The sequence below is a fragment of the Lissotriton vulgaris genome, chromosome 4_1, assembly GCF_964263255.1.
Source record: "Lissotriton vulgaris chromosome 4_1, aLisVul1.2, whole genome shotgun sequence".
Taxonomy (NCBI): domain Eukaryota; kingdom Metazoa; phylum Chordata; class Amphibia; order Caudata; family Salamandridae; genus Lissotriton; species Lissotriton vulgaris.
Window position 1 is genome coordinate 1,118,043,742 of NC_141691.1, and position 27,588 is coordinate 1,118,071,329.

Here is a 27,588-nt window from a genome sequence, read left to right on the forward strand (position 1 = left end):
GCTGAGGTCATATAGTGTGCAGAGATGAAGGCAAATAAGGCAAGGGGAAGCGCTGTTAGTCTGCTCTGTCAGAGAATCCTTTGCGGCTTCCATTTAGCTATATTTGTTGTAGCTGTCAAAATCTAGAGAGCTGAAACTTGCTACCAACAAATTACTTTGCATTGTTCAAAAACACACAATAAATGGACGGGGGCAGCTGGCTTGGTCACAACTACAATCATTCACCCTTCTTTCCTCAGGCTTCACAATGATCACCAGGATGTTGCATTGTTTCTTGCCTAGACACACCTTTTTTGACCAGTGATCCCACTGACCACTGTCATTGATGACAAACTCGAAGATGGTTTCATCTCCGCTCACAACAGGGAGCTCCAGGGTTGCAGCGTGGTTCCTGATGAACAATTCCATCTTCACCCTGTCGTCCAGCTCCAGCAGGGCCCCCACAGACCACATAAGAGCGAAGACAAACAGGCGCGACACGTGCTCCTTGCTGGGCTGCTTCTCGTCCCGGTCGGCCAGGAGTCCCTGTGAAGGCAAAGAGAGGGCATGTCTTATCTACTGTGGCCATGGCAGTGACAGGGACAGGCCAGTTATGGTCATGCACATACTGTACCTGCAGGAGGTCGATAGCTTGCTTGATGTACATGCATTCTAGTATCGGCATCTTCGGATTCACAGCAGTGAACACAAAATTGATCAAATCCTGAGAAAAGAAATGATGACAAGCTTGTGAAGGCAAACTCATCTTCAAAGACCCTGTCCCCACAGTCAGAGGCTCACACTACCACCTACCACCCTCTGACACTTGTTTCTGCAATTATGTAGACCAGTGCTTAATTTGCAAAATATTAAGTGCCAGGGCTCTGACCAGGAGGCCACTGCAGCTTCCACCACCCATCGCCCTGGTCTAGCTGCCAAAACAACTACAAACCATCTCTCTTACATGTAAATGTGACAGTGCACCTTATTCCAGGTCCCAAAAGCTAAAGGAATACCTGGGGAGGCAGGTATTAGTAATTTTTTAAGTATTTTTTTTTTAATGTATATTGTTTTCCTAAACAACTGTAATACTGATCATCGCTAAATGACATGAGCAGCACCACCATGTGGCAGACTGCCCTAATTGTGGTGTTGACAATTAGATGTCGAGAACCGCAAACCAATTAAGTGCTGGTGCTCAGTACCGGAAATCACTGGCTTAAATTAAACACTGATGTAGGCAGAATTTCAATAGCCCTCGTTAAGATCATGGTGCTTGGCTTGTGCTTTGTGTGTTTGCCCAAAGCGCTGTGATACAAATTCCACATAGTCAGCCTGTATGGGCGATGCCTGGGCTTTTAGTGGGCCGGGTTCTGCCGGTTCTCAACACCAGCAGTTTTAAAAAGCCAGTGCTGAGACGGGTCCCTATCGGGCTCTCCATTTTTGCCCTCACCCTCAGGGTGAACAAAAAAACTTAACTCTGCCGCAGTACCGCCCTTCGCTGCCTCTGAGGTACGTTCAAAGAAACTTGTTATATTTCTTTCACAGTCTCATCATTTCAGAACTGAAGCATTTTCAATATTATAAACAACAAAGCCATAGTTGTTGCTTATTTATCTTATGGAACTAACAACCATTGGTCAAGCCAATAGTCCTGGCTTGTTGTAGGTGTAATGTTACTTGTTGTATTATATATCTGGATGGGGAAACATTGTTCAGAACGCACGTGTTACAACGTTTGCCCTTACAACGCATGTCAGTACATCGCAAAATCCATTACAACGCATGTCATTACATCACATAATCCATTACAACGCATTTCCCAAAGTAACGCCCCAGGGACTTAGAATAGTAATTGCGTTGTAATGGATTATGCAATGTAACGACATGCACTGTAATGGATTTTGCGATGTAAAAAATGCGTTGTAATGGCACGCGTTGTAACATGTGCGTTGTAAAGTGTCATATTCATCTGGATGTCATGCAATGGCAGATGCAGTAACATACCAGTCGGTGGTACCCAATGCTAATCACAGATTTTTAGCTTACGTGTTTTTAAGCCACATCCTTAATTACATCAGTCCCGCCCCTGTGAGAGACCCCCAGTTTTTTCATCCCACTAAAAATCCTGGGCGATGCAGCATTAATAAAACCAAATACAACTCTTCAACTAGAGCACAGCAGACTCCAGGCAGGTCACCTGTTCAAACAGCTAAGCGGCTGGCCTTGAAATCTGAAGACTGTCGTCTAATTCTCGTTACTGCACTGTCCAACAATATTGTGTGGTTCTGGGTAAATTACACGCTCTCCATACCTCAAACTAGAAACATGAGTGATTTTTTTTTTTTTTTAACGTAGACTTGCTGTCACGTACCGTAATACTTAGTAACTACCCGCCACCCAACTGCATCCTGGTTCATATATCAGTTGGAAGCATGCTTTACTTTGCGCTTTTAGAGGTGTCTAGTACATTATGTTTGGCCCTAATCACTTATTTCTGCAATGTCTGCCTTATCCTTCAGCTGGTGTTAGCGACAGCTAGGTAATAGGGAGATAATTTAATCTCCGCTTTCTTGGCTTTTAAAGCTAAAAAAGCGGAGATAAACCCCCTTGATAATATGCCTCATTGTTACCACTTTCAGTGGCTAAGCACTGCTTTAAAGAGAGCCCGACAAACTCCGAATTCGAGTTGCACTTGGTTAGAATAGGAAAATAACGGAGAAAATCCCGAGTGACAGCAAAATTACTTTAAATATTGTTAGAAATCCTTTATAGCAAGGCAGGTTGTGGTTCTTTTTGTGTGGCTAAACTGGTTATTTGGGAAACGGTTTCCTCTCCAAACACTGTCCAGAACAGCAGACGCTTGGATTCAGCTGGTGCCTCGTGGATTCAGACGCCTCAGAAGTTACAAAGGGGATGGAGACAAAATCTTCATGCATTACCACTTGTCAGTGTCTCCTGCCATCTAGTGGTTGAAGGAATGTTAGCTGCCATAAATAAGCAGGGCAGGCATGCTCCATAATAAATAGGATGAGTGCAGTCTAAGGGGAAAATGTCCTTTATGACCCGACCCTTTCTGAGGGCCCAGGGTGGATCTGCATTTCAGAGCTCTGCTGGAACCAGGAAACCCTGGTGAACAGGGTTGAAAGGTGGACGCTGTAGCCTACCTTAGGCAACTGGCTATCCGGAATTTGTGATGGTATGTAAAAATGTTCTACAAGATCAGGTTATACATAACAACTGTTATCAAGGAGAGGTGGAGACACAAACAAGCATTGGTAATGCATCGGTTTTGCCTATGTAATGAATAAAGAGCTGTTTTCATCAATCATCCTCCAGGAGAAAGAAAGAGCTTCCTGACAGATAACACAGGAGTGGAGAGAATATGGTGGAGTGGGCAGACCTCCTGACTCGAGAGTAGGGGATCCCCATTTGAGCCTCAGTTGCGCTGTGCAAGATCCGATGATTCTATGTAAATCACTTAGGGCCATATGTATCAAGCAAATTCGCATTCGCAAACGCCGAAATTCGCAGAATTTCGGCGTTTGCGAATGAGAATTTGCTAAATGGTATGTATGAAGGAAAATCTGGTGAAAAATAAGGAATCACAAAATTTGCGATTCCTTTTTTTGCAATTGCATTTAAGGAATCGCAAATTTTGCGATTCCTTAAATGCAATGTATGAAGCAAAAAAAATTGGCAAATTGTCCTTAAGGAATCGCAAATTACAGTTGCGAATTCCTTGAAAAATGCACATTTTAGCATTTTTCAAAGTGCCATGTGACGCACATACATGCCTTTAGGGCATGTATGTGGGCCACATGTGCACCCATGCATATTTCAGGGGTGCAACAGGGTGTCCTTTGGACACCCCTGCACCCTTGAAATTATACTTAATTTGCGATTCGCAAATTGCGAATCGCAAATTGAGAATACCTTCCCATTCATTCCTATGGGCCTCTTGGCCCATAGTAATGAATGGGAAATTATTCCTTAATTGCGATTCGCAATTTGCAAATCGCAATGAAGGAATTTTAAGAAATCGCAAAAAAATTCGATTTTGTACATACATACCCATTTGCGATTCTCAAATAGCGATTTCTGAAAAATCGCTATTTGAGAATCGCAAATCAGGTTGATGATACATATGGCCCTTAATCTCTCCGGGTGATAAATTGTTTTATAAATATGCTGCAAGAGTAAAAGGCAAAACTTTATAAAAATATAGTTCCACCAAAGCGGATGTTAACAGTATTTCGGCAGCGGGAAAGTGATGACAAGCAGGCAAGGAACAAGCATTGGTAAATGCAGGAACTTATGCTACAAGCAATAGAAATGTAGGAAAGGTAAGTGGCAAGCCCAGAAACCAATGAGAAGCCAGGAAGGAGAAAAGGCAGGATGTATGTCCCTTTTAAGTTTACATTAAAAACAATATATTTCTCAATCATCGCGCTTGCAGGTGAAACCTAAAAACCGCAGGCTTGCTTCAAAATGTCGTAGATCTTGCAGCATGAGAGCCCATAGGTGCTGGAAGTAGGGGTGCCAGGGGTGCTGCAGCACCCACAGAAACAACTATGGTGGAGTTCAGAAGGTGAATGAGCAATAAAGATGCCTTTAAATGTTGTATCTATCTTGCTGCATTTGATGTGGATTCAAAAACACAGGTCAAATATCTTTAGATAAATTGCTGCTTATTCTTTGAACACCATACAGTTCATTCTCTAAACACAAAGTGGGAGCAATATTGAAATATTTAAATACCTTTAAATGGGCTGTATGAATATTTCAAAATATGTCAGCAGAAGAAAGCATACTTTTAGCATCTATTTTCAATTCTAAAGTGTATTAGAAACACACCTTTTTATTAAGATCAAAACAAAGCAGGACAATTTACTTAATGATGTGCAAATGATAATTATTTGCTGAAACCCGACTTCGATGCATTGTCCTTTGTGTGCAATATAAATATACCAACAAATTTAGTGGCCATTTCAATGAAAGAAATGTGCAGTCTGTAAATGACAGTACACTACCACACTGTCATAATGACAGCGTGCACATTGGGCACTAGGACCCTGGACCAGGGCCCGACATGGAACCCAAAGCAGCCCAGGCAATTTTGTTGGACCAGGTCTCCTGGGTGGGAGAGGAGTGGATGTCTGAAGCACTGGAGCTTCTGTTACTGGGGGCCGATATTGCAGCACCGCTGCAAAACTGCCACCAAGTAACAAATCTGGCCCCCACCCCTGCAAAACCGGCTCCCACCCATCCAGCATCCCGGGTATATGCCGGATGGCGCCAGTTTGGCCCTGCCCTGCACAGGGGAATAGACACCGGACACTGCTTCCTGTCAGCTTTGCAGGGAGCAGGAACCGGTCATCACACTCTACGTTTGGGACACGAGGCAGGTAGGACATACCTGTACAAGTTGTGATATAGGGAAGAATAAAGAAGCATTTGCGCACACCTACTGCCCCCTCTGTGCAGTCCTTTCTGGGCCTAAGTAAGGAACTACTTGCATTCAATTCAAACAAGAGGAGGAAGAGTTATCTGAAATAGAGCAAGGAATACTTTTTCGAGACACCAGTATAGTCATGCCGCACACTCTTCTATGGCAGACAGTTAGCCCTGCACATGAAAGTCACAGGGGAATGGTGGCCACCAAGAAAATGCTGAAATAAAAAGTATGGTTCCTGGGATTTGACGGTCTGGTAGATGACATGATCATGAACTGTCATCTCTGTCAGATAACAGGAAGACCATCCAAGACGAAGCAACTACACATGTCCTCCCTGATGCTGTGTGGTCAACCCTTGCTGCAGACTTTTATAGACCATTGGCCACTGGCGGAACCCTTCTGGTCGTCGTTGACGAGTACTCTTGCTTACCCATAGAGTGCTAAGTATTGTCCATGTTGGCAATGGCAATACAACCAGTTCTGGGTGATATCTTTGCAGCGTGGGGGTGCCCCTCTGACACTCAAAACAGGCAATAAACCCACTTCTTAGGAGATGCGTTTCACAAGTTCATGGCATACCTGGGGGTACACCATCGGACAACAACACTCTTGTGGCCACAGGCCAACGGCATGGTGAAACAATTCATGGGCTACATAAAGACGGCAGTCCAAAGAGCCAAGCTGGTGCAGATTCCTGTCGTCCAAGCACTGTGCCAAATACTCTGGGACTATTGCAAAACCCCACATAGTTTCAAGGGGCAGTGCTGGTCAGAACTGGTACTGGTACACAAAAACAGGACCTGTTTCCCGCCGCTTGAACAAAAGGTCTCACTAGAGCACAGTGACGTTGCCGCACATGATCAGGAGGCCAAGAGGAAAATGAAACAGCAGGCTGACATACGACGTCACACCACACCCTCCACACTGAGGCCCGGAGACCTGGTGTGCCAGCACCAAACACGAAAGTCGAACAGTCGCTGCTCTAGTCGGCCACTGAAGATAACAAGGGTAAAAGAGCCAATGATCCCAGCAGAGGCAGCAGAAACAACTCTAACTTCAAAGAGCTCATAGCGAGAGATGAAGATGAAGGAGTTGGAAGCGCAGGTGTGAAAGGAGGCCAATGAGCAATGCCAACGCAGGGCCACTGATACCAGCCCCTCCGAGAGGTGATGGATCTCTCTGAGGCTGTGGATGAAAACCAAGGCTTCGGAACAGAGATTTAGAGTGACTAGGACGCCCAGACAACTAATTGAAGAACTATAATGCATGGGTCTTGACACAGTTGTGTTTTCAGCATCAACCAATGTATCTCTCTCTCTCTCTCTCTCTCTCTCTCTCTCTCTCTCTCTCTCTCTCTCTCTCTCTATGTATCTCTCCCTCTCTCTTTTTTCTCCCTCTCGCCCTCTCCTTCTCACTCTATCTCTGTCACTGTGGGGAACGTGTTTTGTCAACAGAGGGGTAGATATCATAATGACAGAGTGTACAGTGGGCACTAGGACCCTGTACGGGGGACTTGACCCCGGACACCACTTTCGGTCTGCTCAGCAGGGGCAAGAACTGGTCATTACACACTACGGTAGGACACAATACGGCGAGGAGGACGTGCCTGTACACGCTGTGATATAGGGAAGAATAAAGAAGCCTTTGCGCACAACTACTGGCCTCTCTGTTTCTTCCTTTCGGGGTTTGGGAAAGAGGACCCAACACATGCCATGCTTTAGTAATATATATCTGAGTTTTCTCCAAAATTCACCACCAATGTGGAATTCAGTATGGAAAAGAGGAACTTACAAAAATACCAAAAACAGAAGCAGACACCGCCACCAAAACATACCAACCAAAGAAATGCAATACGATTTAAATAAAATAGGCATAGGTCTTTACTTTAAGTAAAATGTCGACGCACTTAACCTATTGTTTGCAAACTTTGAGATTTAAGGAGGATAATGACTAGAAAAGCAGTCAGAATTCCATATTTAGATGTTACAGCTACAAATGCCAAATGTCCTGTGTGTCAGTAACTGAAATGAAATGAAATGAAAATTGCACTTATATAGCGCGTAACTACCCAGAGGCCTCGCAGCGTTTTAGACTGAATGCTGGTGGCGGGCTCAGGGTAGATCAGCACGTTTTTGCAAACGAGTGCGTTTTTAAAGCCTTTCTGAAGGACATGTGGTTATTGATTTCTCGAAGGGAGAGGGGGAGGGAGTTCCAAAGCCTGGCCGCGGCATGAGAAAAGGAACGACCACCCCAACGGGCTTTGTTAATTTTGGTGGCGGTTACAAGTTGCAGAGAACTAGAGCGTAAGGCTCTGGACGGTGCATAGGGTGTAGCTATAGGGTGCAGAATTGCCGGGCCAGTGCGGTGAAAAGATTTGTGCACAATGCACATGGCCTTGAACTGCACTCTGGCCACTACTGGGAGCCAATGAAGCTCTTTCAGAGCTTTCTTAGCTGACTGCCAGCGGGGGATGTTGTACAGTAAATGGGCAGCACAGTTTTGTGTGACTTGAAGCCTATGGGTCACTGCTGCTGGAGCTCCCATATAAAGGGCATTTTCATAATCCAGGCGAGAGAGGATCAGGGCCTGAACCATGATACTCCTAGCCTGGAATGGGAGCAGGGGAAGCACCTTACGGAGCATTTTCATCATCCCGATGCAAGTGGAGGCGGTTTTAGTGGCTTAGGCTGAAAAATCAAGAGCTTTGTCCAGCCAGATTCCCAGGCTCTTAATCTGGGGTTTGGGAGGAGGCAGATGGAGAGGGGTTGCCCAGCAGCATAATATCTGTTTTCTCCCCATTAAGCTTGAGGTATGAGGATTGCATCCATCTGGCAACAGCCTCTAGACAGGGACCTAAGGTGGAAGATATCCCGCTGAGTGGTCAAGGGAGACCACCAGTTGGGTGTCATCTGCGTAGGTAACAATACGCACACCGAAGAGATGGACTATCCTCTCTAGGGGCTCCATATAGGCGTTAAAAAGAGTGGGGCTCAGGGAGGAGCCCTGGGGTACCCCACAACTAAGAGGATGTTTAGGGGAGACCGACTCGCCCTCAAACACCTGGAAGAATCTATTATCCAGGAAGGAGGTAAGCCATTCCAGGGCCGCGCCCGACACGCCGGTGACGGCGGTCAGCAGCAGTGCACACGTGAAGAGCTAGCAATGTATCAGAAGGCTGGCAAGGCTCAAAGTTTATCTTTTGACTAGAAGTGCGATCAGCATGGCTGGGTTTTGATTTCCTTTGGGACACATTTCGCATAATTCTCTTTGATTATCGTTGCTGTTCAGGACAGTGGAATGATTTTTTCTTCCTCACTGCTGCTCATCCTCTGTAGTAGCTTCTAACAAGTAAATTATTCAGCGAGCAGCACTCAAGTTTCTCGAACTCCTAAAATATCCTGCACTGTACCACGTCTTGAATTTTTTTATCCGGAATAACAGTGTGTCCTATCTTCCCATTATTCATAAAATGGCTTCACTATTTAATTATAACTTCTTTCTTCAACCAAAGCTTGGAATACGTGCTGCTCTTTTAAGCATTAGCCACAACTTTGCACTGCAGGAATGAATGCATTAATGCATTAAATATAATTTTTTTTGCATAAAGTGCAAATTGCCTCAGTCTTTAAGCACGGAAATTTCTTCCTGATCAACTGATACACAGTAATCAAATTTCATGTTGCCTGTCTGTAATTTGTATTACTTGATTGTATTGCCTGCTTTGTCCTATCCTAGTATGCAGCCATGCTATCCATTCAGCTATCAGGTAGCAAGAAAACGAGCATCATTGGTACCTACATGCCCTCCTGCCATTCAGTCTCTCTCGCTAATAAACATGAATGCAATGTCAATGCAGCATATTTCTCCCGACGATTCTAGCATTGCAAAGAATATGGGGGCATATTACCAAGCAGGGCCATGGGCAATTATCGCCGCTTTAGCGGCAGTTTTCGGCCGCTAAGTGGCGATAACTCTATCGCTCTATTAGCAAGCTGTCGCTAACAGCAGTTAGCAACAGCTTTAGGCGATAGCGAGCGGTTTGTGTCCCGCTTTGTATGTCAGCGATATTTATCGCTAATGACATGCAAAGTGGGCGTACCCAACCTGTTAGCGACTGAAAGCAGTCGCTCACGTCGCTATCGCCTATTAGCAAGGCAGGCGTAGCAATGGAAATATTCCTGCTATTTCCCAAAACTAACGCCTGCTCTGACCAGTTCTTAGCCATGTTATCCAATGGGAGGTGGATAACATGGCTAAGAGCATTTTGTCACTAATGCGTGAATACCGCTGTATTCTCAGCGATATTCACGCTATCGCCAGAAAATGTATCGCTTTGGAGAAAAACGTTGCTAATAGCACGTTATCTCAGCGATAATTTCCGGCGATGCTTAGCAATGAAAAATTTGTTGCTAAGCCTAGTTAGCGATAAATATAGCTAATCGTTGGTAATATGCCCCATGGATTGGCCATACCACTCCATGCCATTCCGTTCTCCATCACGTGTACTGCTGACGGCTAACTTTGTGTTGTTCCTAGATTCGAATACCAGTTCTGAATTCTGCAGTTTTTCGTACTCTTGAGACTCTCTCCCTGGCTCTATCCCTTTCTCCTGGTAATCCTCAAGAGGTTGCCAGTGATTTCAGCCTCACACTTTTCTCAATCGTCTTCATAAGTCTTTATGTTTAAGGTCAGACGTCATTATAATGAACTGTCAGCACTTTGAGTTCACTTGGGGTGCCATGTCTTTTGTGCTTGACCAGAAGAGTACTTAAGGTGTACTTACATGCTTAGTGGATGGTGGCTACTACCTCACACCAGGTTGTAGAGCGGCTCATGGTTAGTGGCACCTGATGTCATTTTAGAAGGACAAACTTCCTTTTACATGAACTCTGAGTACATTTCTAAGCAACCATAGTTTGAAAAATGTGTCAAGTCTCTTAGATCTGGCTCCCCCACTTTGAGTGTATGTGACGGGTTATGTAGCATGTTATGTATATTGAGTGACTGTGGTTGTATGCAACATGTGTGATCTACATATGTTTTGTGGCTGATGACTTCCAAAAGGGTACAGTGACTGAAGGTCAAGATCAGGGTAACTCTCCATTTTGTATCCGTGGAAGTTAACACCCCCTTATAGCTTCCCACTGCAAAGACCCTTAGGATATAGGAGAGTTAGGCAATGTACATTTGTATTTTACCACGTCAGAGCTTTGTTAAGGAATACTGGACTCAGCAGAACCTCTTGGGCAGTCTTGGACAGCTTTCCCCATCATCTCCCTAACAACAAGCTGTGATGCTTAAAATGTATACACTACACTGACTTGATGGGTAACACATTCCAGTGGCCTCACATACTGTTCTAGAAAAGCCTGGACACTAGAAAGACCCTTTGAGGAAGTCTGGCCCTTATTTCTTGAGTGATACTTTCATTGGCGTATTAGATGATCGCCCCCTACCTTCCTGTGTGGGAAAGCCCAGGAAAAGGGGCCTTGATCTGAACCACTAGAATTATTAGGACCTGCTCCATACGTTTGATTGGCCTTGGTTCCCCGTCAGTGTCCCCGAAATGATCGAGAACAGACCCTTAAAGACCTTTTTGTTTTCTGTACTGATCTGAGCTGCAAAAAGAAGCTCCGAAGCAACAGCATTGTGAGACCCTGACCAAGTTCAAGACCCTGGAAGATGCGCTCCCGACCTTAGGCTATGATGAAGCCTATGGAATTTATGTGGGAGTCAAAAGGCAAGGCACATCATCGGCGAGTAAAGCAAAACGCCCAAAGGCAGAGGGTTTGGTGCAAGAGGTAAACAATACACTATCCAAGGATGATCTGGTGGTAATGATGGAAGACCGACTCGAGTTACTTCTGACAAATATGGACCGTAAATTAGACCCCATCTGGCAACGCTTAGCCGTCATAGAATGGAGCTCCTAAAGCCACGACAGGCTACACTAGCAGAGGCGCGACCTACCCCGAGCAGGCTAGGAGGAGGAGGAGATTCTGGCCCGTGAGTAGATAGCGTGAGAGCACATTCCCATGGGCCTAATGGGATCAAAGGCCAGAGGATTTTACCATCCCAGAGAGATTTGTACGAGGAGAACACCTTCTCTCCCGTCCACCGACAGACTCAAACCTCTCGAAAGCTGACCCCTCGGTGCAATAGCAGAAACAGAAATCCTCTGTTTCAATGCCCAGACCTGTCACAGGCCAGCAAACAACGCAGGGGGAGAACCTTTGAGGGGGGCAGGGGCTTGCCAAGAGACAAAGGGATTGATGCTTTTGAGGACACGCCAGGCACAGAGGTTACAGGTTCTTGATCTAACCCTGGAGTCAATCTCAATCTCTTACAGAGTTGTTCTTGGCAAAGTCTCGGTATTACCCCAAGGTGGTACTGAAGCCTTTGAATAAATTGAAGAACAAAGTGTTACATTGGTTGTCTTGCAACATGATCCTGGGCCTCAGATTGGAAGGCTTTATTAATATGGTATGAAGAGTCTCATAAATCCGGAGGACCTGTAAACATATGGGAGGAGACTACATTGTTATCAATTTCAATAGGACACCCAGAACAACTGCCGCGGGCCTGCCTCATCCATGGTAGCCCTTCACTTGGGCTATTTTTATGATACTGCTAGCAGAGCAAAACCAACTGGAGAAGGGAATGATTGGACGTATCTGCCTCCTATCTCGTGCCTGCAGCCTTTTATTCAGCTGACGACTCAAGATATCCCCCTCACCAATCAATTTGCTCCCCTGGCCAACCTAGACACCTGTGATTGACTCATTGACAAGGTCTCGGTTCAGCCTGCAGCCTCATTTAACACCGTGACTTTGCCAGGTCCTATGGGGAAACAGAGATAGAAAGGCTTGTAAACTCTTGAGGTGGAACATTGCTGAGTTAAAAGCAAGCTCATTGATCCCATGTAGTGTGCTTTTATTAAAGGTTTTGAGGTAAAACGTCTCCAGGAGACATGGGCCCCCACTAAATGTACCTTTATTGAGGGCTGTAAGATCATTTTTGTGCAGCCACTCCCTCAAGGGCTGGAAGACACAAGGGTGGCCTGATTTTTACAGGGGTCCAATAAGTTATTGTTTGTGAATTTCTATAATGCCATTGTTGTTGCCCCAGATGTTTGTAAAATTGCCAGGCTAGGTTTGTTCTTACACAGTACGAAATCAAAGTTTAATTATAACAGGTTTCTTATGATTGCTGGGGACTTTAACCTTCACTTATCTGGGGACCCTTCTGTGATAAATTCACCAAATCCAGGCTCCCAGGGTGGATGGGAATGCATGTTTAACATACCAAGCAGGGCGAATCCCTTAACACTCTTCTGGAAAAATTTGACCATGGCAATGTGTTGAGCGGGTAGGACGAGGAAGCCTCTTGTTCCAACCTTCTCAGGGAGGGAGTGTGTATCCTATATTGATTTTATTTATGTTTCTAACTCTTTTCCCCTTTCTGACAGAGTTTTTAATTGAGGAAAGTGTTCATAGTGATCATAACCCCCTTTGTGCTACAGTTAGCTGGTTCCAGCAAGGGGATCACCGGAATAATTGCGTAATGAGGCCCCTTAAGGCTATAGATTAGGATAGAAGGCGAAGGTGAACCCAGATTACTCCAGAACTTTTTTTACGAGTCCCTTGCTGTACGGTGCAAAGGGGGACTGGATACTTGCGTCTAAGGCCAAGAAGCACCAGGGATCATCCTACACGCATTCAAGTTAATCACTTGTGTTATTGGGGATCTCTTAAAAGTGCCAGCCGGGGCGAGAAAGAGCATGGCCCAAGATGGATCGATCGTACATGTTCAAGAGAAGCAAGGGAACTCAGGGCAGCGTTACACAATAAACCTAGGGGCCCAACTTCAGTGAAAGCATGTCGAAGACAATATAAGTTAGTACTAAAAAGCCGCAAGGCCGTCTTGAGGGATGAGGCTTGGACAAAGCTCACTGATGCCAGTACCCTAAACAATAGTGAAACGTTAACGTTCTGGAGCATAGTTAACAGCCCATTTTTAGTAGAAGATGCTGACCAGCCACCTGACACACACAAATAACTGAGGAGGAATGGGTAGGTTATTTTCAGGAAATGTTTGTGAGTCAAATAGAAACTAGGTTACTGGACGGCTGGAGGGAAGGAAAGTCAGCTCTTTTTATCTATACCGACGAGGTCAGGAAAGGTATCGAGGAGCTGTCCAGAAATAAGGCCCCTGTTCCTGATGGTATACCCCCTGACCTCTCTTTATCTAACCTCCAGCTGTGGGTGCCAGTCCTTATTTCTATCATTAATACAGCTATTAGAGAAGCTCCACCCACCTCCTGGGCCACATCTATCATAGTACCGATTTTTAAGAAAGGCAACACTGATAGTACTTTTTGTTATAGGCCCATATCACTATTGGATTCAACTGTAAAGGTTGTGGGCAGTATCTTATTGGATAGGTTAACGACTTGGGCTGAAGAAAACAACATACTATCAGATATTTTTCGCCCGGGGAGGTCAACAGTGGACCAATGCCTTGATCTGTACCTCATCGTAAACAAATACACAGTCGCACAACATGGTACGGTCTGCTTGGCCTTTATAGACCTGCCATCGGCCTTTGACAGGGTGAACAGAAGCAAATTATGGAAGACACCTAGGTGTATGGGAGTAGACAACAACATAGTCCTCTTTTCACAGGAGCTCCATAGTGACCCTAAAGTGGTGGTTCGCTATACCTATGAGGGCAAAGTGACCAGTCAGTTTCCCATTCAGAGAGGGGTAAGTCAGGGATGTATATTGCCACCTTTTGTTGGTTAATTTATATATCAATGATTTTGAGAAGGATCTGTCATCTATCAACGAGGCTGTAACCCAGGTGGGCAGACGGGGCCTCCCGGTACTATTGCATGCTGATGGCACGGTTCTATGGCCCAGACTGCTAGGGTGTTGTAATCACTACTTAACTCCATGGCTGTTAAGGCTATTCCCCCCCTGTGCTGATTTAGTGATTTTCCCATTATTCATGACGAGCTGGGCTCGTCATCAGTGTACGAGGAGGCTACACCATGACGAGCCCAGCTCGTCATGAGTGTGGAAGGGGTTAATTCCTTTGGGTCCTTTATGGAAGACCGGGACCTGTTAGTAAATAATTCCAAGTCAAACATGATGCAGATAGGCCAGAGGCCAACAAAATCATTTAATCTCAAGGTAGGGACTATCCCTGTTCCTAAGACCAGTGTCTTCTCCTATGTAGCAGTTATGTTGGATGCCAATTTAAACTGGAGCTATTTTAAAAAAAGTAAACAAGGGGCTCTCCTACATGCCAACGCAGCCATTTTTAATTATGCCGCCCATCTGAGCAATAAACCTACAAGCTCCTTTTTGTAGATTTATAAATCTAGGTGTGTCTCTCAGGCAGTATATGGCAGTGAGATCTGGGGCTATGCCCCGCACAGGGAGGTCCAAATAGTGGAAAACAGGTTTTTGAGACGCTTATTATGTGTCCCGCAGGGTACCTCTACTTATATTCTTCATAGCGAATTGGGTGTGCCCTATTTGACAGATTTGTTGTCTCTCTGACCCTTATATTATTGAATTAAAATCTAGTTAATCAATGGGGCTACCCTTAAAAAGAGATAATAAGGGACTGCCTAGGCCTTGATGGCGCTCATCATATTCCTTGGTTTAACTGCATACGGGAAGGAGTAAGGAAACTAGGCAGACCAGACCTTTGTTGCGCCCCTGATAATGCCTGTAGGACAGACCTACCTTGGGTAAGAGTCCTTTTTTAGACTGAGGGTGCTGCAAAGGTAAGAATGTGAGCTAAGGAAGCCAAGTGTACGTAGACATAACCTTTTGAAAAAGGTCCTAACTACGGAACCTTATCTCCTAGGGATTCCCAGTTCACATGACCGCTTTTTATTGACTAGATTTCGACTTGACTTATTTTATCTTCTCCTTGCACATCCCAAAGGGAGTTAGAAAGGTGAGATGTTGCTGCTCTGTGGCTGCGACGGTAAGACTCCCCAGGATATGCTTAATTTTTTAATATTTTGCCGCAATTAAGAGGTGCCTAGGAAGTCCTTCTTATTCCCTATTTTAAAACAAGCCAATTTTAATCCAGTACGATTTGCTTTTACCTTTTTAATAATGCTTTCAGTGAACACGGTATGGTATGTTCTTAGTTTTTAAAAAGCTGCTGTAAGGCTCAGAGCGACCTGTGAATAACTTGAGGGGGTAAGAGAGAAATGGGTTCTGGAGCAATTTGTACTTTAAAAAACGTTTACCCTATCTAAACTGTAGTATTTATGTGTGTTGTGATGTATTTTCGACTTTTATGGTTTTCTTTCACAAAACCGAATAAAGTTAGTTTTGATTTATTGATTGAAGCCTATGAATGGACCCTGGTTCTGTGATCTGACCACGAAGACGTGCTGCCGGAATGCAACTGCTAATTTATCTTGCCCATCATTACTTGGTATTAGCCCTTAGCATGCTCCTACCAGCTATCCAGCTGATGGACACACTATCCTAGGTCACTGATGTGTATCCCAGTGACTAAGGCTGGTCACTCTTGTTCTCGATATGTTGGACCCACTTCACTGGAGAGACATGTTTCAAGAGATGTCGAGGTTTATCTAACCTTAGTTCACTTTGCCTTCCATGGTCTCTACTTCATAACAGTTGACTAATAATTTGTCACCTCTCCCGAAGAGCTGTCACGTGTATCTATTTATGAAATCTTTACAAGTATTGTGGCACGAATCAGAGAATAATAAGTCTCATTCCAGTAATAATATTTAACGTCTTGGGTGGCTTATAGCTAACAATTGTGACCAGGATGCATCAACCAGGGAAGGAGTCACACCCAATACACAAGGGCACGGTCAATAGCCTTTTGGTCTACCTAATCATCTAGTAAGCTACCTTCGAATCATTTGCTCTGTATGTGTTTTCCGAGTAGACCAAACTGGTGTTTCATGGAAGTAGAATGGAACATTTTCAAAGAATGTGTGTAAAAAATATGAAGTATCTGGTATATGCTCGTGATGAGCATGGATTACTGCAATTCATTTGACTGGCATCTGGACAATGGTTTTAAATGAACAATTAAAGGGCATTAAATGTTACTTTTTTCTCAAATGTCCAATTAAAATCCATTGATATATTTGTCTTCTTTACCATGTGTAGGATAGTAAATCTGTGGAACACTCTATTAGTCTGTCATTGTGCAAACAGGGGTGTTGTGGAGTCTCCTTCCCTGGTTCTTTTAGTGACCAGGACAGTGTCCTACTGGAGAAAGCTCTTTAGAGCATCACTACATTGCCCAAGAAACGCAGGAGATGGAGGAAGGCATTATAAGTACCCTCATCTAGGTGGGCATTAATGTATATCTTCTTCTCTACTCCTGCCAACATGCATGGCCAGCACCATATAGTCTCTATTTGAGCATTGAGTCAATTCCCTAGGATTCATTTATGGCAATAGCATTTTTACTGGGGACAACATTGGACCAATTATGATAGTACTATTTTGTAAGGAGAGGATCACAAGTTAAGAATAATAATATCACTCAAGACTCACCTCTTTGAGGAACGCTACATCACAACGCATTAACAGTCGCCCACACCCCAGTTACCTCCCATATCACTTGTTGACTTGATATTTGTCTTTGACCCTGTATAGCACCCTGCTGGCTTTTGGCTAGGTTTGCTCAAATGAAATACTGTATACATATATCAAATTTGTAAGAGTGAGATATGTAAAGTGTTTACTCTACTGTGTAGGAGAGATCAACCTCAAAAAAGTGTTAATTTAGATGAATGCAAATGTATTAAATTATAGAAAACCTTACTTAATATTCATCGATGTTTACCAGATGTGGTGCACAAGTGAAAGACAGGAGCCCATTGAAAAATCATGAAGTCATTAACTTACGCAATCTTCAAACGTTTACACAAATACACAGAACATCTTTTCTAATGGGAAAACAAATGTATGTGGCTGTACCTGAAATATGTTATCGAAGCAATTCCAAAGGATATCTTGATGTGTTGGTGGCAGGGTTTTAAGCCAGGCTTTTAAGATGGGTCTCCAATCTAGCACAGAAGAGCTCATGAAGACCATGCCATTTCTAGACACTGTGGCTGGTGATGCATTGTCAATGTTGTGAGGCTCAAACACAATCTTACAGTTTGGTGCCATCGGAATTCGATCTCCATTGGCTAAGGTTAGTGTTTTGTTGTCATCAAGAACAGAGTTCAGATTTTCAATCCAAATAGCATCTACAGGACCATCCAATACTATCCAGACATGTTCTCCCTAAAATCAGTGTAAACGAATCAGAAAAAAAGCATGATCAGTTGTTTGACAAAATGCATTTGCAAAGACCTAATGTTGATTGTGACAAAGCAAAATTCAGCCTGAAGCAGCAAACATAAATTCAAACTTGATTTTTGAAAATATTATATCACGTTTGTATGATGTTTACAAACACCTCCATCAAGTGTAATGTTCAAATATAAGAATTTACAACTAGGATGCAGGTAAGGAAGGGAAGGAGGCAGCACAGGTCTTCCAGAATGATTTGACCTCTTGAAATTCATACTTTTTAACCGAACTTCTCAGTGGATATATGCTTCGATTAGTATTTAAACATACACATCGAGGAACCTGTACCCTAGTTTCTCAAATTATGATTGTCACTGCTTAGCAAAATATGTAACTTTTAACACGAGTTGTTCAATTAATGAATTGTTAATTTATGAGCAAATTTGATTCCTGCGAATCAGTTCAAAGAAAAGTGACACAGCAAAAATTACATGACTTGGCAAATAGCGTGGTGCAGTAAATACAGAATATTGTGTACAAACATTAAATACCTGCATTGTGCTAAAATGTCAAAACAGCTGCAGGCATTACGTGAAATAATGTTGCTAAGGAAGGGTGATCCAGAAGAGTAGGGCATGGAAGAAGATCACTGACTGAATATCAGTAACAGAAATATCATGTGGGCAGAATATTGTGTCAAAAATATCGAGAACTAAAATATTGAGAAGGTAAGTGCTAATTGGTAAGTCTTGATTTACTATCCTTATGTCCACATCTACGTACCTGTGAGATATATATATATTGACACAGTAGATATAATTGGAGTTAAAAATAGTAAAACTTTGCTCACCAATTGAAACTTGCCTTCACAATATTTTTGTACTCAATATTCTTGACACAATATTTAGTCCACATGATTTTTGTTTCTTGATCTTTTGTCTAAATTCCCCTTTTAGTCACTGAGGCCTAGCCCACTACTGAGGCTCAGGGGCTCTGCTGACTTTGCCTAGATGTGATTGTTCTGCAATTGAATTTGCTGCCACCAGTTTTTGCTATACAGAAAGCCTGCTGAAAGGTGAGATAGCAGAAGAAAAAGAATATTTGATTCAAGGTCTGAAAATGTGGATTTTTAACACTATTGGGCCAATTCCGATGCGGTTTGGAAGGCCTTCTAACGGAATTTGCTCAGTCTGAATCAGATTAGGAACATGTCTTTCAAACCGAATCAGAAAGGTTTCCAACCGACTGAGTGCAATGTCTGTTAGGCATTAGGAATATCTCAATCTGAACCCAACAGCATTCAGAATGACTGAGCCATTCAGAGCAGAATCATACATCTCTATGGGCTGTGTTTCCGAACGAATGATTATGATGTTGGATTTGGACAGCCTTTCCAAATCGCGCCGCCCGCCTCGAATCGGGAGTCGGAATTGAAATTTGGGGGCCCATAGCAGGACCCCCTGCACCCGGTGTCTTCCCAATCAGGCCTGTGGGGGTACCCATGGGTCCCCCCTTACCAGCCATGCACAGTGTGGCAGGCACCAGGGGGTGCCTGCCACAGGGTGCCCGATTTTCCCCAGCCACCCCTTTCTTTATTGGGAGCCTATGCAATCGGTTGGAACATAGGCTCCCATTGAAATCAATGGGAGTCCAAACAAATCGTATCTAGAAGCATTGGATACATTGTAATTGGTCGGTCGGACTCTCCCGATGAATGAATGAATGAATAATGGTCCTTAAGCATAAACTTTGCCCGGAGGCGTCAGGCGCTGTGGATGGGCAATCAAACAGGGGTGCCTGTGAGGCTCATTCTGACAAACTGGTAAAGAGCCAGGTCTTCAGGACTTTGTTGAAGAGACAGTGAGATTCTTGTCCTGAGATTATAGACAGGAGAGAGTTCCAGAGCCTGGAGACTTTAGATGGGTGGGCAGAGCCAGCAACGGAGAAGGCTCTGCCCACCCATCTAAATCTCTTAAACCCGGGAACTACCAGCAGATTGTTTTTGGCTGATCTTAGCTGTTTGGTAGGAACATAGCGTCGGAAGAGACATTTAATACCTTCTGAGCCTAGACTGTAGAAAGCCTTGTGTATGAGACAGACATCCTTGAACAGGATTCTCCGATCGAAAGGGAGCCAGTGCAGCTCTCTTACAGTGGCCAAGACTGAATGAAATTTAGGGAGGTCCATCACCAGCCTGGCTGCCATGTTCTGTACCAGCTGCAGATGGTGGATGAGCGCTTTGTTAATACCCAAATATAGGGCATTACAGTAATCTAGTCTAGATAACACTAGAGCAATGACTGCCTGCTTACGAGAGGCTAAGGATAGAAAAAGCTAAATTTTCCTAAGGATCCTGATGGCCCTGAAGCAGGTGGACACTGTTCTATTAATCTGAGGGCCCAAGGAAAGAGAGTTGTCCACAATGACACCAAGATATTTTCCTTGGGACACTGGGAAAGAACAGGGACCAAGGCTGTCAGGCCACCAGGCATTGGACCAGACCTGCTGTTGGTTTCCGAAGATCAGAACCTCAATTTTGTCCCCGTTCAATTTAAGATAGTTTTCTACCATCCAAGAAGAGACTGCCTGCATACAGTTTTTAAAATTGGTGGCAGACGTCTCTACACTGTTTGTGATGGACACCATAATTTGTGTGTCCTCAGCATAGGACAACACCTTCAGTCCTAAGGATCTGATAATCTAGGCCAAAGGTGTGACGTAAATATTAAAAAGGGTTGGGCACAGTGAGGAGCCCCGAGGGACTCCACAGAACACGTAGCCAGGGGCCGAATAAAATAGCTTCTTTTTCACTAATTGTGCCTGGTCACTAAGGAATGAAGTGAGCAGCTTAAAGGCAATTCCCCCAATCCCCCTTTTCCTTGAGCCAGTCCACTGTGTCTCAAATGAGATATAGTGTCGAAGGCAGTAAGGTCAAGGAGAATCAACAGCGTGGCAGGTCCGGCGTCAACCTGAATGTGAATGTTGTTGATTGCAGAGGTTAACACCGTCTCCGTGCTGTGATTACTTCTGAAACCATGCTACGAGCCATCTAGCAACTGATGTTCCTCTAGGTGGGCGCTAAGATGTGAATTCAAGTGTTTCTCCAGAATATTTACTGGAACAGGTAAAAGGGAGGTCGGGCAGTAATTTTTAAATGCAGCTGGATCCAGTGAAGGTTTTTTTAGAAGCGGTTTGACAACCGCTGTCTTCCAGGAAATAGGGCACTGCCCAGCTGAGATAGCTCCCTTAAGCACTGAGGTATGGTGGGGTACAATGACCTCCTTCCCTAATTTTAGGAACTTCAGTGGCAGGGCTCCAAAGGGTAACCAAAAGTAATTCCCCCTAACAATCGGTCTGTATCCTCTAGAGGACAGGAGAGGGAAGGTAAGAAGCTTGCCTTCTTCTGCCAGAGTTGCAAGGTTATAGAGCGGAGTATGAAGGTCGGTAGGGGCTGGGTTGTAGGTCCCAGCATTGACAGTTTCAAAGGCAGAGTATATTTCAGAGATCTTAGAACTGAAAAAACTAGCCATTCTGTCACAAAGGTCCTGGGAGATATCTGTGTGACCAGAGACTGATGGGGAGGAAAGGGGGTTGATTAAATTAAAAAGCTCCTTAGGAGATATAAGGGAACCTGTAATCTTGGAATAAAAAGATACTTTTTCCTCAAAGATGGTGGATTTAAATTCCCTTAGCCTTTGCTTATGTAAATCTCTTCCTGTAGGATTGAGATCTAACCGCCAAATCCTTTCCTGATGGCGGCAGGATTGGTTTACTTTTCTCAACCTATTGGAAAACCTGGGGTAAAAGGGCTTTTTCCAAGCCGCATAATGCTCCTTTGCGGGGCTAGAATGTGGATAGCTGCCAGAAGCCTTTTGGAGAATTTGTTAGCCGTCAAGTTAACATCCATGTCAGAGGGGCATTGTTGGTTATTAAGTGAATTAAGAAGAGCCTCCTTACCAATACAACTAAAATTTCTCTTCCTTTCTGTTAAATCGTTATTCTTTAGAGCTGTACAAGATACAGGGATCTGGAAGTGGAAAGGGACGGCATAGTGGTTGTACCAGGAGAGTTGAAGAGGTTCTCTTACCACAAGCCTGGAATTGTTAGAAAAGATACCATCCAATGTATGTCCATCTATATGGGTGGGCCCATAACCAATTGTGGTAGACCACAGCAGTCCAGTATTTCTAGGAAGGTTTGCTTTTCCTTGCATAGTCTTATCCAGGTGGAAATTAAAATCCCCCAGAAGGGTGAGATTAGGTCTTATACAGATCAAAGGGAGAGAGAGGACTAGATAGGCTAGTTCGGATCCCCTGGGTTATATATGTAAATCAATAGGGACTAGCTAATTTTAGGGAAAGTATAAGAGACTCAAGTACGTCAGACAATATAGGTAAGGAAAAACGCTGTTTTCCTTATAAAGCCCTCACCCACCGACCTAGTCGGTGGCATGCTTCATCATCGGGCCCACCACAGTGGCACCGAATGTGCCCCGGGTGTGTTTCAACGCCAGGTGACTGCGGAGCTGGTATATTGCTGAGTGTGCAGTGAAGGAGTGAGATTAGTGAAGTTTAAAATGCTATACAAGAGATCCCAGCACCCGAGGGTTAGCAAATTTTAATAGACTGGGTCTCTGTTAGCAGGTTAAAAAGGCAAAAGGACGTAAGTAGGAGTGTTATGATGACCTCCAGCGTCCAGTGTGGTCTACATGTTTCAGCCAGTGCCTTTATGTTCTAAGCTGGCTTTCCTCAGGACCAATAGGATAAGTGAAATGGTGCAAAATAAATTATAATAAACTATATTAAGTGGTTGTGTTATTTTCTTTATTATGTGTTGCGCACGCTAAGGCGCTGTAACTGTTAGAGGGGGATTCCCTCAAGCTTTGCTACATAAAACACAAAGGACAAAGACAGGACGTACAGGGGAGAGTCATATTAGAATGGTAGGTCTATTGGACCAATGGTTGCCGACTTATAAGGTGGTGTGCGACCTATATACGGCTAGTGTGGGCTCATGGCTACTGCATGATCCCAGTGAGGGTTTAATAAAACCGTTAGTGAGAGGTGGTGGGCTAAAAGAACGAAATCACAAGGTGAGGTACAGGTAAGTAAGATACTGGGTCCTCACTCTGTGTTTTCTGGTACAAAGCCTCATGGGTCGCCTGGCAGAGAAAGAGACCCTGTGGGAATAAAAAGTTGTACAAGGCTGTCTAACCTGTAAGGGAAGAGAATTGGTGCTTACCCCATTTGTAGGTATAGTGGTCTTGTTTACTCACGAGTAGTTCGGTCTGGTTCCTCCTTGGACCTATTCGTCCTTCCGCGGCGCCCGGTTCGAAATGAGTGGGCCGCCTCGGTTTTCATTTATACTAGTTGCTTAATGCGGTTCACCTGAGTAGAGGTAAAAAAGATAGACAGAGAGGGAGGGGTGCGCATAGCGCGCCATGTCATGGTAGGTAGTTCCTGCGATTGTGCGGCGGATCAGTGCGTGTATTGGCGCATGCGCAATGGCTCGCGCCTGCGCAGGAGATCGCGCTGGGGTTTGGAAGGTTCGGGTCCTATGCGCATGCGCTGGGGTTTTAGACGCATGCGCGTCGTAGAGGTTATCCCGGTTGCGGTGTACACATGAAATCAATGTATTATGTGGGCAAATTTGCGTTTTGCAGGCACCACGTACAACCATCTAGATAATGTCTATGGTATTCTGTTAATGACAGAAATCAGAGTCGGAGGTAGCGCGTGGGGGATTATAATGAGTATCACACACGCGTGGGGGGTAAACAAATCATGAGTGCACAGTGTGAACGGAGAGTGGGAAAGAGGGGGCAGAGGTTGGACGTTCATGTAGGGGTCTCATGACACAGTATATTAGCCACCGTGTAAGATTACATGGTGGTGATAGGTTCACATTTGCACAGCTAGGGTGTTCCATGGTATGGCATCATTGAGGCCATTAGTATGTGTGGATAATCGATATATCCAACGTTGTTCCTTTTGTAAGAGGAGTTTTTCGTCTGTTGAGTTGTCAAACTTTTCAATAACAGTCCATGAAAAGTCACTGGGAGTGTGGTTGTGGGTCAGGAAGTGGTCTGTCAACCTGGTTATGTTTTTCCCACATCTTATTGTGCTCCTGTGTTCCGTCATCCTTGTGCGTACTTTTCGGGTCGTCATGCCAATGTATCTCAGGCCGCATCTACAGGTTATCAAGTACACCAGGTTGGTGGAGTTGCAGTTGGTGAACTGCTTTTGTGTCCAGGTCTTACCCGGTTCCAGGTTCAGTGTCTTGGAGGGCGATGTTAGGTGGCATACACTGCAATTGTTGCACGGTTGGTGGCCAGTGACTTTGTCCAGGTCTTACCCGGTTCCAGGTTCAGTGTCTTGGAGGGCGATGTTAGGTGGCATACACTGCAATTGTTGCACGGTTGGTGGCCAGTGACTTTGGGTAGGCCCCAAGCATTGACAATGGTGTTGTCTTTGTTCTTGGTGTCATTTCGTGGTCTGGTATAGACCAGTTGGTCACGTAGATTGGTGGCCCTCTTATATGCAAAATGAGGTTTTTCCCATTTCCTGGTGCCAGAGTTTATGATCTTCCAGTTGCGTTGTATGATGTTAGCGACTTGGTTAGATGCTGTGTTATAAGTGGTCACTCAGGTGAGGACTGGTTCTTCCTGTGGTTTGTCAAAGGTTTCAAGGAGTGCTTCCCTATTTTGGTTCCTTGCTCTTTTGCAGGTTTTGTTAATTATCCTAGTTGGGTATCCACGGTCCCTGAGTTTGTGTACCAGATCATTGGATTGCAGTTTGTAGTCCTTGATGTTACTGCAGTTACGTCTGATGCGTAAAAATTGCCAGTAGGGCAGGTTTTCCCTCAGGTGCCTGGGGTGAAAGCTGACAAACTCAGGGACCGTGGATACCCAACTAGGATAATTAACAAAACCTGCAAAAGAGCAAGGAACCAAAATAGGGAAGCACTCCTTGAAACCTTTGACAAACCACAGGAAGAACCAGTCCTCACCTGTGTGACCACTTATAACACAGCATCTAACCAAGTAGCTAACATCATACAACGCAACTGGAAGATCATAAACTCTGGCACCAGGAAATGGGAAAAACCTTGTTTTGCATATAAGAGGGCCACCAATCTTCGTGACCAACTGGTCTATACCAGACCACGAAATGACACCAAGAACAAAGACAACACCATTGTCAATGCTTGGGGCCTACCCAAAGTCACTGGCCACCAACCGTGCAACAATTGCAGTGTATGCCACCTAACATCGCCCTCCAAGACACTGAACCTGGAACCGGGTAAGACCTGGACACAAAAGCAGTTCACCAACTGCAACTCCACCAACCTGGTGTACTTGATAACCTGTAGATGCGGCCTGAGATACATTGGCATGACGACCCGAAAAGTACGCACAAGGATGACGGAACACAGGAGCACAATAAGATGTGGGAAAAACATAAGCAGGTTGACAGACCACTTCCTGACCCACAACCACACTCCCAATGACTTTTCATGGACTGTTATTGAAAAGTTTGACAACTCAACAGACGAAAAACTCCTCTTACAAAAGGAACAACGTTGGATATATCGATTATCCACACATACTAATGGCCTCAATGATGCCATACCATGGAACACCCTAGCTGTGCAAATGTGAACCTATCACCACCATGTAATCTTACACGGTGGCTAATATACTGTGTCATGAGACCCCTACATGAACGTCCAACCTCTGCCCCCTCTTTCCCACTCTCCGTGCACACTGTGCACTCATGATTTGTTTACCCCCCACGCGTGTGTGATACTCATTATAATCCCCCACGCGCTACCTCCGACTCTGATTTCTGTCATTAACAGAATACCATAGACATTATCTAGATGGTTGTACGTGGTGCCTGCAAAACGCAAATTTGCCCACATAATACATTGATTTCATGTGTACACCGCAACCGGGATAACCTCTACGACGCGCATGCGTCTAAAACCCCAGCGCATGCGCATAGGACCCGAACCTTCCAAACCCCAGCGCGATCTCCTGCGCAGGCGCGAGCCATTGCGCATGCGCCAATACACGCACTGATCCGCCGCACAATCGCAGGAACTACCTACCATGACATGGCGCGCTATGCGCACCCCTCCCTCTCTGTCTATCTTTTTTACCCCTACTCAGGTGAACCGCATTAAGCAACTAGTATAAATGAAAACCGAGGCGGCCCACTCATTTCGAACCGGGCGCCGCGGAAGGACGAATAGGTCCAAGGAGGAACCAGACCGAACTACTCGTGAGTAAACAAGACCACTATACCTACAAATGGGGTAAGCACCAATTCTCTTCCCTTACAGGTTAGACAGCCTTGTACAACTTTTTATTCCCACAGGGTCTCTTTCTCTGCCAGGCGACCCATGAGGCTTTGTACCAGAAAACACAGAGTGAGGACCCAGTATCTTACTTACCTGTACCTCACCTTGTGATTTCGTTCTTTTAGCCCACCACCTCTCACTAACGGTTTTATTAAACCCTCACTGGGATCATGCAGTAGCCATGAGCCCACACTAGCCGTATATAGGTCGCACACCACCTTATAAGTCGGCAACCATTGGTCCAATAGACCTACCATTCTAATATGACTCTCCCCTGTACGTCCTGTCTTTGTCCTTTGTGTTTTATGTAGCAAAGCTTGAGGGAATCCCCCTCTAACAGTTACAGCGCCTTAGCGTGCGCAACACATAATAAAGAAAATAACACAACCACTTAATATAGTTTATTATAATTTATTTTGCACCATTTCACTTATCCTATTGGTCCTGAGGAAAGCCAGCTTAGAACATAAAGGCACTGGATGAAACATGTAGACCACACTGGACGCTGGAGGTCATCATAACACTCCTACTTACGTCCTTTTGCCTTTTTAACCTGCTAACAGAGACCCAGTCTATTAAAATTTGCTAACCCTCGGGTGCTGGGATCTCTTGTATAGCATTTTAAACGTCACTAATCTCACTCCTTCACTGCACACTCAGCAATATACCAGCTCCGCAGTCACCTGGCGTTGAAGCACACCCGGGGCACATTCGGTGCCACTGTGGTGGACCCGATGATGAAGCATGCCACCGACTAGGTCGGTGGGTGAGGGCTTTATAAGGAAAACAGCGTTTTTCCTTACCTATATTGTCTGACGTACTTGAGTCTCTTATACTTTCCCTAAAATGAGATTAGGTCTTGCCAAGTAGGGTTATATGAGGTTGCTAAAGTCCTTGCTAAACAGCGTTCTTGGTCCAGGAGGGGGATAAATTCAGAATGCCTGTGAAGCTTTCAGATGGATGAAATTTTAACGAGAAATATAATGCCTGATACTGGTCAAGAGAAGTGCTGAGTGGCTTTGAATGGCAGGAATAGACGTCCTTATAGAGAATGCCTAGACCCCCACCCATTTTGCCTACGCTATCGAGTCTAGATAGGGCCTATCCCGAAGGTATTGCCTCCACCAGATCAGGGCCAGAACAGTCTCTGGCCCATCTCTCTGTGATAAACACCCAGTACGGCTTACAGAGAGATACAAAATCCCTAAAACCTAATTTATTCCTGATGAGGAATCTCACATTATTAAGAAAGACCAGAAGAGAATGATCCGAGGTGGCAGAGGGGATCGAAAGACTCTTCATGGGGGCCTCGCTAACACCAAACTGAGACATCCGAATTTTACATGAGGACAAATTTATGACATTGTGTCAGTTGAGGCCTCCAAGCCCATATGTTGACATTGAGAGAATCCCTGTCTCTGAAGACTCAAAAGCTGTTCTCTTAAGTAAATCAGGGGTTTACTCTGCTCT

At 44.6% G+C, this 27,588-nt stretch overlaps 1 protein-coding gene across 1 annotated transcript in view; it reads right to left on the reverse strand.

Annotated features, from left to right (window-relative positions):
* LOC147722959 (dynein axonemal heavy chain 5-like) overlaps window positions 1–27,588 on the reverse strand; it is a 1,378,573-nt gene that overhangs the window by 768,919 nt on the left and 582,066 nt on the right. Inside the window, exons 48-50 of the mRNA XM_086965349.1 lie at window positions 17,434–17,745; window positions 614–703; window positions 289–525 (exon numbers count right to left, since the gene is read on the reverse strand). Of these exons, the coding sequence (XP_086821475.1) occupies window positions 289–525; window positions 614–703; window positions 17,434–17,745 (639 nt within the window). The remainder of the gene's footprint in view (window positions 1–288; window positions 526–613; window positions 704–17,433; window positions 17,746–27,588) is intronic.